Source organism: Durio zibethinus, chromosome 10 (assembly GCF_047325235.1).
Source record: "Durio zibethinus cultivar Kanyao isolate XHJ-2024 chromosome 10, ASM4732523v1, whole genome shotgun sequence".
NCBI lineage: Eukaryota > Viridiplantae > Streptophyta > Magnoliopsida > Malvales > Malvaceae > Durio > Durio zibethinus.
In genome coordinates this window covers 1,696,773-1,707,313 of record NC_143171.1, presented here as the reverse complement: position 1 = coordinate 1,707,313, position 10,541 = coordinate 1,696,773, and the positions used below count along the sequence as shown (strand labels likewise).

Genomic DNA, 10,541 nt, shown 5'->3' with positions numbered 1-10,541 from the left:
TTAGGGTTTTAGAATTATAAAATAAAGTATTTTGCTTAGGGTTTATATGAGGCAAAAAGTGAGGTTAAGATCGAGGTTGTATGGCTTAGAGAGGTTCAAAATGATTTTGTGTAAGGTTTTAAGTGTAGCTCAAAAAATTCTTGTGAAATCCAATTAGGACAAATAAAAATCGTTTGATTGTATATTGGTAGCTGCAACAACATATATGTCAGTTGTAAAGGCTAAAAAATTGCAAATTTGAATATTAAATGACTTCTTTACCAAAAAGAAAAAGAGGGTCTCTTTCCCAAACATTTAATAAAATGAATTAGGTTTAGGTATGCAAATTATTACTTTGTGAGAAAAAAAAAAGATGGTTTTGGACAATGACATTTGGTGAAGAGATGTGACGATTTAATCATATAACCAAATCAACCAACAAAAAAGATTCATAACATTTATAGTCGATATTGTACTCAAAACCACTTAACTTATAATCTTTGATTGATAAGTTTTAATTATTGATTTCTTACAATTAATTATAACTAAGATAATTCCTTAATTAATATTATTGAGTTATTCAAAAAAAATTAATGTTCTTAATTTTTTTTTGGTGAGTGATTATCGAGAATCACACTATCAAACACCTCGAAGTTTTTCCATATTAAAAAGGAAAAAAAGAAATCAAATTGAAAGAGATACTGTTTTTTAGTGGAAAATCATCATGAAATGAAAACTTATATAATTAAAAAGAGATCTCAAAACAAGACATATAATAATTTTTTTAGTATAAAATTTACTTTTCTTTCATAGCGGGAATCTCTCTGTCTCCTACATTATTTGATGGAATCCATGAACTTTGATAATAACAAATTAAATATGGCTATATATGTTATTCTTGAAACTATTTTGCCTTTTAATTAGTAACCGAAAGATCCAAGTGTCATATTTAATATGGCTATATATATATATATACATATTATTCTTGAAACTATCTTGTCTTTGAATTGCGTGGACGTCTTAAAGTGAACGATGGTGGGTTTAAAGGAGGTTAGAAAGAAATGAAAAAAAGAAGAAACGAAGAATTTAATCTCTGCTTTATTCAGATTAGATACCATTAGAAATAAATGTATTTCAAATAAAGCAGAACTCTATAGAAAAGGAAATAGAAAAGAATTATTTATTAAAATCTTAGTGCTTCAGGCACTTGTTTAAAACATGGAGAAGCATCGTCAAACTGCCTTTTGAACATTTACCAAAACAAATATTAAATAATTTACATGACAAAATCAGGGGATGGGTGGGCTTTATGCCAATTGTTCCCATGCATCATGTTTGCCATCATGAATTACTGTTGATTTGAGAAAGAGAGACTATTTTTTAATTTTTTTAAAGCATGTGAATACCTATTTTTTATTTGTAATTTTAAATAATAATAACATATTTAATATATATAGTTATATAAAGTACAAATAATTGTAATTAATAAAATGTTTGTTAAAATGTAAAGTTTGTTTTATGTATATTTAGTAATTAACATAAAATTTATTATTTTAACGCTAATGTAAATTAAAACCTTGAAAAAATTCAATGTTCATTTCCGGACATACCGATTAAAATGTATTTGTTAGTTTTTTTTTTTTTTTTTAAATTGTTTTGATCTTGGCATCGGAGGTGTTGTAATACTTCTCATCTACAAAGGCCTTAAAAGCATAAAAATTCAATCTCGACATTTTAAAAGCATGCAGATTCTTGTCTCGGGATTTATACCAAAGCATTGAATTTAATAGTCTAGATAAATAATTATATGATAATTTAAAATATAATATGATATTAAGATATAAAATCGATACAAATAAAAAATATAAAAATAATAGGATTTAAAATTTTAACAAAAATAATTAATAAATTTAATAAAATAAAAAATATATTTTATATTTTTGTGTCAACACAAATTATAATTTGAAATTTTCATATAAAATATAATAAAAATCTCAAGCCAAAGAATACATCTAACTATACAAATAAAAAATATTACAATTCCTTTTTAAAATATTGATAATTTGTGTTGCGATTTAAATAAAGTTTATTACGCTTTAGGCTCCTCTTGTTCCTAAACGAAAGAGGAGGACAAGTGTTTGAAATTGTTTATTTGCAAAATAAAGTGTCACTTATTTATCCATATGGTAATTAACTCACTTGATTTGCACGTGTGATCGAACAATGGAATTAATTTTATGGCCGGTGTGACTTAAGACTATTAGTTATTTAATGAATGGACTTGATCTTAAATATCAATCATGTATATTTCTTTCTTTTACTTCAATTTTTTATCGTTGATCAGTTCTTAGAACTCGCTTGATACTTGACTAACTTGATGTTTGATGTATTATATATTTTAAAGAGATTATGTGTTGGTGAATTATTGAGAATTATAATTTTTAATGATTTAATTTTTTTTCAATGGTTTTAATAATTTATTTTTTGAAATTACTTAATTGAAGAATTTTATTGAAATATATAGTTCAATCCCGATCTATGATCAGATGTAAAGATGATAATAGGGATATAATAGTGAATGAGTATGTTAAATTTTAATCTTTAACATGTGAAATGAACAATAAATAACAAAAGGAAAATAATTACAGTATATCCCTGAAATCCCCAAACACCTTGAAAAGGGCACCAATCCATCTATCGAAGAAGCCAATTCTAATGTTACTGCATGAATAGTGATGAACGGAGACATCATCACTAATAACTTTTGCTGGTCCCTAAAGGAGTTGTATTATCTTCACCACACACGTCCCAATATAAAGAAGCATGTTGTTTTCAATGGGCATTCCCTTCATTGCCCATTCCTCACTCTTCTCCTTACATAAACGTTTTCCAATTACCATCGTTGGACTTCAAGTGCCAAAATTTCTCCAAAAAATGGATCAAAAGAAGCCTTATCTTACTGTTATTCTCATACAATCTATTTATGCTGGCATGTTCTTGCTCTCCAAGGCTGCATTCGATGGCGGTATGAACAATTTTGTGTTTGTATTTTACAGACAAGCTGCAGCAACAGTGTTCTTGGTCCCTCTTGCCTTCTTTTTTGAATGGTGAATTTCTCATTTGGACTTGAATTTTATGCCGTGGTGTTTGGTCAATTTTCTTTGAAAAATGTTCAACAAATAAATATATCCAGCTTATTTATTGTTTTCTTTCCAAACTCAAGGAAAACTGCGCCGCCTCTATCATTCGTGACCTTCTGCAAGATTTTTATGCTATCTTTAATCGGGTAAGTCTAGTTGAAATCACTTGTTGAATTAACCTATTGGAGCCATCACACTCAAAGTCATCATGAAGCTTTGGAGTTTCAATTTAACTGGTTTCTTGTTTTGGGAAATTTTCAATTTCAGGATAACTTTAAGCTTGGATATCTATGGCGTCGCCCTGGTTTATACCTCTGCAACTTTAGCTGCTGCAACAACAAATTGCCTGCCTGTTATCACTTTTTTCTTGGCAGTGTTACTCAGGTAATTATTAGTTCTAGCCCTTGATATGTTCCCAATTATATCCATTCCTTTCCCTTCTTTAGGTTGTGATGAATGATTCGTAACTTCCTTTGTATTTTTTTTACATAAAAAATTTTGAGTTACTTTTTCATCTTATAACTTTCATTCTTCCTATTCTAAGATTAGAATGGTAGAGTTTCTAAATCAAGCTATCACTTCATAAAGAGAATTTTCATGGTTTAATTAGCATGATATTATTTGTGAATGTTACCAATTACTAAACATCCAGAAGCAAAAATACTATGATTTTAATTAATTAATTAGTTTGTTGGTTGGCTTCCTAGTAGAGAAGCCCCATTGCGACTTTAATTTTGTCAAAGGAAATGATGTTAGCATGAGACATGGAATATCAGTGTAGGCTTTTTTGATGTTTCAAGTTTCATATCTATATATGTTGCCAAATTATGCATTGATTGATCACTATTCACTCATATTCTATAACAATTTTATTTGAAATAATTTTAAAAGAAAGAACTTTCCATTTTATGCATTAGCTCATGTTAGAATAAGTACCATATTACATGCTTTCATTTAACTTACTTTAAAAAAAAATTAATACTCTCTATGTTTTATTTTCTTCGTCCAACATTTCTTTTTTTGATTGTTTTTAAATTATAACTTTTTTAAACAATTAAATCTCTTTTTTTTTTAATTCTAAAATTATTTTTCATGATTTTTTTACATTAAAAATTATGAAATATCATATTTATAAAAAATTAAAAATTCAATATATGCACAAACAAAAGGTTTTTTTTTTTTTTTAATTTTGTGCAAGTTAATGTTGGACTAATAATTTGAAACGAAAAAAGTACTATTTGATAATATTTTAAAATTGATTTTTATATATTTTCTTATTTTAATTTTAAGATAATAATAATGCCACTTGACAGACAATTCATTGATTCATTAATTAGACCACAAAGAAAATTATATATGATTTAATAATTTTAGTCATTCTCTTTGAAATGTCTTCCTTGATAACATTTGATTAATTAAAAATTAATAGAAGGTTGCTTCATAGGAAATGATGTTTTTGTTGCAATTGCTCTTGTCTAAAAAATTTGGTCGGTGGAAAGAGATCCATTATCATTATGCTAAGGAACAATTCGCGCTTTTTATTAGCCCCATGTAGGAATGGTTTAATAGTATTTTATTTTATATATATTGCTATCTGCTTGATTTTCGATCTCTTTGCTTTCTAAGAAAAGATAAAAAGAATATTTTTATTTTTTAAATTAATTTTTATTTATTTTTATATTCAATCTGAAATCATTAAATTTTAATCATAAATTTAATTTAAAATGTATTATTCACCTCTAAATAGAGTAATGAAAACTTTCATTAATTTTGAAGTAATGAAGAAAATATTTTCCCTTAATTGAATCCCCCTCTAAATCCTGCTAGTATCAAATGAAAAAAGGCGAAAATTTTTATTAAAAGAGAAATAAAGAAAAAGGAAAGTACAACATGTTTAAGTACCATCCATCCCCAAACCTTTGATACAAATTTTTAATCAATTATTTTCCATAAAATTAAAAAAAAAAACCATTGATATATATATATATATATATGATCAATCTGGTATACGCAACAATCCTCCGTAATGTTCTTAGAAATCCTTGGATTAATTAAACCTTCTATTTTATGTCCAAAAAAAAAAATCCTTGCTCAATCCAAGGTTTTGTTTCTTCTCTTTCTTATTCCCTGGTTAGTTAAGTTATTCCTTTCAATCAAAATAAAAAAAAGAGACATAGGGTCCCATGGTAATGACGTAGTCAAAGAACAATGCCAATACGTAATAAATTCAGAAACATCTAACACTATCACTCAGTGCTTGCAACATAGGTAGACTACAAAAAAATTTCCAACACGTGCTCGGATATAGAGTCAAATGCTCCTTGATTTAGCAATGTCATTTTAACTCTTTATACCATAATTTATAAAAAGAAAAAAACAACAATATTTTATATGTTTGGCTTTTTCATCTATCTTTCTTCTCAATGAATATCAGATTTTTCATAGAATCAAACGACTGAATTTGTCGTGAAGCACATTTTCTTTTGATTTTTTTTCTCTGGTTGTTTTCCCAAGTAACCGAACTTTTATTTGAAGTTAATTTTCTTAGAAACATATTAGTTAACACTTTAATTTAAAAATCTTAAAAGAATGTCTTTACCAGTTATAATATTTGGATCTTTAAAATTAAAATAAAGAATTTGTCGAATACTATACGCGTGTTAGACAAGGGTAGATGACCAGTGTAGCTCTGAATCCTGATATATACTGCATGGGGAAGATCTTATGATTTTTGGGCAAAAGATATATGGTCTCCAAGCAATGGAGTTTGCTTAATGACAGAACCTGAACTATCAATCATTGGACCACTTAGTTGATGAAAATCAAGCGTCTGTACATAATGTCAAGCCTGAATCTGTTCTCAACTAATTAACGTCCCACTAATTTTGGAGCTACATGTATTTGTAACCTTCCCCACAATGTCTCTTGGGAGAACCAAGTGAAAAAAGTCAAGTCAGAAAGTTTAGCAATTCTTGTCTCTTGCGTCTCATTTCCATAGTATTTAATTCGGAGCACATGATTTTCAGTTGATGTAATTGACAAATTGTAAATTACAGTTATGGTTGGAATGTCCAATGTACTTGTATTTTTTTGACGGTCTTAGCTTCTGTTTTTATTCATCAAATTGACTAAAACGATGAAATTCATATGGCAGGATGGAGGTGTTGAGATTGAAGACAACCGCTGGGATTGCAAAAATTCTAGGTATAATAATTTGCTTGGCCGGTGCATTGACCCTTGCCTTTTACAAGGGTCCCCATAAGAAACTTTTCTGCCTCCATCACCTGTTCGAGCACCAACATAGCCAAACACTTCGGAACCGAACTTCCTCAGGCGAGACATGGATAAAGGGTTGTTTCCTCATGGTGATTTCCAACACGTGTTGGGGCTTATGGCTTGTATTACAGGTAGGCATATACCCTAATCAAGTCGTGCTATAATATAATTGTACTTACATTAGGACAATTAAAAGCATATCTGTTGTGAAACAGGGTCGGGTTTTGAAGAGCTACCCTTCGAAACTTCTCTTTACAGCTCTTCAGTGCATCTTAAGCACAATCCAATCATTTGCTATTGCTATTGCTCTGGAAAGAGACCCTTCTGAATGGAGACTAGGCTGGAATGTTAGACTCCTTGCAGTAGCTTACTGTGTAAACATCTACGCTCTTGACTCTTGTTATTCACTTAAAACATATATGTATATATATTCTTGTGTATTGATGAATTATTTGGTACTATTGTGGCAGGGGATAGCGGTAACAGGCGTGACATTTTACCTACAAGCATGGGTTATTGAGAAGAAGGGGCCAGTTTTCTTGGCCATGTCAACACCATTGAATCTGATCTTCACAATATTCTGTTCTGCATTTCTCTTATGCGAGATTATTAGTTTGGGAAGGTAAGTTTAGTTTTGATTATGAGTTTAAACCATCTTTCTGAAATTTGATTTCATATTACTTAATAAACTCAGTTTCTTATGGTTTTCTACACGCAGTCTCTTGGGGGGGCTTCTACTGATTGGTGGGCTACATAGTGTGTTGTGGGGAAAAACCAGAGAGCAAAGAATGTTGGATGAAAATTGTTTACCAACTCATGTCGACAAAGAATGCACAGAGTTGAAACCTGTGACAGCCCGATCCCATCATTAGTTGTTGAGATCATGGAAGATCAAGAAAGTGAGATCGAACACTCCTAATCAAATCAGTCAAAGAAAATGCCCCTTTTCCACTTCTTCATGAGATCAGTAGACAACCCCTTGCGTCATCTTCTTCGGAATTCCGATAGGTCATGTAGATTGACATAGGTCTGAAATGGAATATGTAATTCTATTGACATATATATAAAACCAAAATGGGTTTTTTTTTTAAACTCTCGTGTCTCAAAATTAAAATGCAATATGATCATATTATTTTGAAGTAAAATTTTAAAATAATATGAAATTTTTTTTTTAATTATTTTAAAATTTTTTAATAAAATAATATGTTTAAGCAAAATCCATAACTATAATATTTGGGATTAAATGCATCAAGACAAATTTTCAAACATTATAAACCATAAATAATTGTTTTAAAATTTTAAAATTTCATTTCACTCAACTCCAATATTCTATACTACTTTTAATTTTAATAATATACAGTCATATTTCAATCTTAACCCATGATGATTAAGGATTCATGTAACAATCAATAAATAACTTCAAATTTTTGTTAAATCAAATGTCTTTTCTTAACCCATAAAACCTCTAAATGATCAAATCATTATTTTTTTATAATCTTTTAACTCATAAAATATATCTCATTATAATTCATATAAAAAATCTCTTCAACTTATAAAATCGTATTTTATCAAAGTAATTAGATTTTCTCTTAAATACAAAATCTCAAAAGTAATATGTAATTATCAACTAAAATAATTATTCCAAAAATTTATTTAATTATTGATTTCTAAAGATTTTCCAATGAAATAAACAAATAATATTTCGTAGGTTAAGTGCAAATATTTACAAATAGTATAAGAACGGTTATTAGTTAGATGAAAATTAAGTGTTATATCGTGAGAACCACTTCTAAAATCTTGTAATAGTTAAATGTTATGCGATGAGAATTACTTTTAAAATTTCAATGTCTGGTATAATCTTATAATCTATATGTATTTTGTGTTGGACTTGCTCAATGTTTATTGTGATTTGATGGATCTGTATTTTTTATATTGTGCTTGACGGAGATGTCAAGTTTTAACAAAAAAAGTTTGTGATACTCCAATTCCATATGGGGATAATATAAGGTTTTGCTATAATATATATACATATTTAAATTTAAATTTATGAGGTATTTTTTGTGAAATAAAATCATGAAACATTTTAATTAAAAACAATAAAATCGTGAAGTTTCAAATAAAAAATGAATAATATATCGCAAGTTGAATGCAAGTCTCCCTAACATCGCCAATTGGAGTGTTCACCGTCGGCATGGTTTTATATTTTGGTTATTTTATGTATGTTAGGAGGCTAAATTTCATTTCCAAAATGCTGCCTCCATTAATTGTAAGTTGCCAATTGATGTTGCCAATGGGCAATTTTTAGCATGAATTTATTGTACAAACATTTGCAAATATATATATATATATAAAGAATAATACTCAAATAAATTCTCAAACTTTACTAAAGAGAATTAAAGAATTGATCTCTTATTGTATGAAATTAAAATAAACTTTTATTTTCTTATAATTAGAATATTGAAAATATAAAATATAAAATATAAAATATTTCATTGAATTCTTTGTGGTTGGCTAGTTTATGTAATTTATAGAAAACATTAATTACTTGGATTTATTAGGATAATTAGTTGGCTGAAGTAATAATTTCGGTAATTGCACTTAATTCACCAACTTTTTATATATAATGAGTATAATTACAATGAAATAATAGTTCAAAATTTTAATTTCATCAATGTAATAAAAAATTTAAAGTTCATATTCGTTTTTTTAATTCAAGCGCTTATTTTGGTATATATTATCCCTTATAAAAAAATTTCTAAAATATACTAATAGTTAGTGTTAGCCCGCCTGGCAGCCAAAATCCCAAGAAAGGCCCATTGGCCAACAACAACCCAAAACTATATGCAGCTTTCCTTGCTCACCCATTCGATTTAGAGATCTCAAGTTAGAATTTTGAGATGAGCAAGATGGGGGATGTATGTGGCAGCAGAGGACAGCCTCTTATTGTAGCCAATGTCAAATGTACCGAAAAGATTATTTGTTTGGATAATTGGATAATTTTGGTAGTAAAAAGATTACTTAAAAATAAAGTTAAAAATTAATAAAAATAAGTTCAATTTTTTGTTTAAGTTAATATTATTTGCATATACCTTAAACTCTTTTTTGTTTAGAAAAATACAGTAAATAAATATGAAATTAAGTTATAATAAGCTTTGAATAGGAAGGTAGCCGGTCAAGCAATTAGTTCACTGGTTGGACGCCTTGAAATGCTCGTGTACTTACTTCTATGCATAAATCATTCGTAAATTACCATCATAGAAGGAATTGAAGACAATATATGTATACATATATATATATATAATTAATTTACTTATAAAACTTACCATTTCTTTGTCTAAAAATTAGGAACATGTAAGATTTGGCATCACTGATTCTACTTATGGTCATTAAAACAAATTAATATCTTAATTTTATGAATAAAAAATCAGAATCTTTGATTTGTACCCATAATAATAATAATCATAATAAATGAATGAAGACCTAATTAATTTCTCCTTTATAAAACTCAAAAGGAATTCCATTATGCTTCTTTCTATTGCCTTGACAATATAGTCCGGAGAAACTATTGAAAGCCTGAGGTAAATTTCTTTTGTGCTTTGTTGCACTGTTTTCTTGCTACGCATTTTTTTCCTTTATTATTCTTCTATTCTCCTGATTATTATTGTGTTTGTAACAATTACTTTGATTCTTGCTTGTCAATTTTTGTAGCAGATGCAAAAAATGTTCAATGCATTTGAGTAAATTTTTACTTAAAAGTTTGTTTCCTTTCTTCCTGTGATTTTCAGAGTTGCTTTATGAACAATATATAAAATTTTTATGTGCTTGCATTTGATGTCCTAAACTTTTTTTTTCTGTTCGATTTAAAGATCTTCAAAAATGGGTCGTGGAAAATTAACCATGAAATTCATAACGAAGGATAAGGTTCGTGTCTCAACCTATCAAAAGCGAAAAAATGGTTTGACAAAGAAAGCTCAAGAATTCTCAATTCTTTGTGGTGTTGAGACGTGTATAATTATTTACGGGCCCCAATTGAAAGATAGTCCTGCTAAACTTGAGATTTGGCCTTCAGATCCTATCAAAGTGTTGAATGTCATTAACAAATATAAGGCAAAGCCTTTGGAAGTACGTGAAAGGAAATGCTTTAAT

The 10,541-nt window shown here is 28.3% G+C and overlaps 1 protein-coding gene across 1 annotated transcript; it reads left to right on the top strand.

Annotated features, from left to right (window-relative positions):
• Positions 1-2,643: 2,643 nt before the first annotated feature.
• LOC111292493 (WAT1-related protein At5g64700-like) lies at positions 2,644-7,502 on the top strand. Its single transcript, XM_022884906.2, has 7 exons — positions 2,644-3,086; positions 3,203-3,265; positions 3,387-3,503; positions 6,274-6,526; positions 6,611-6,769; positions 6,866-7,017; positions 7,114-7,502. Exons 1-7 carry the CDS (start codon positions 2,803-2,805, stop codon positions 7,265-7,267), a joined length of 1,182 nt encoding a protein of 393 aa, XP_022740641.2. The 5' UTR covers positions 2,644-2,802; the 3' UTR covers positions 7,268-7,502.
• The last annotated feature ends 3,039 nt before the right edge of the window (positions 7,503-10,541 follow it).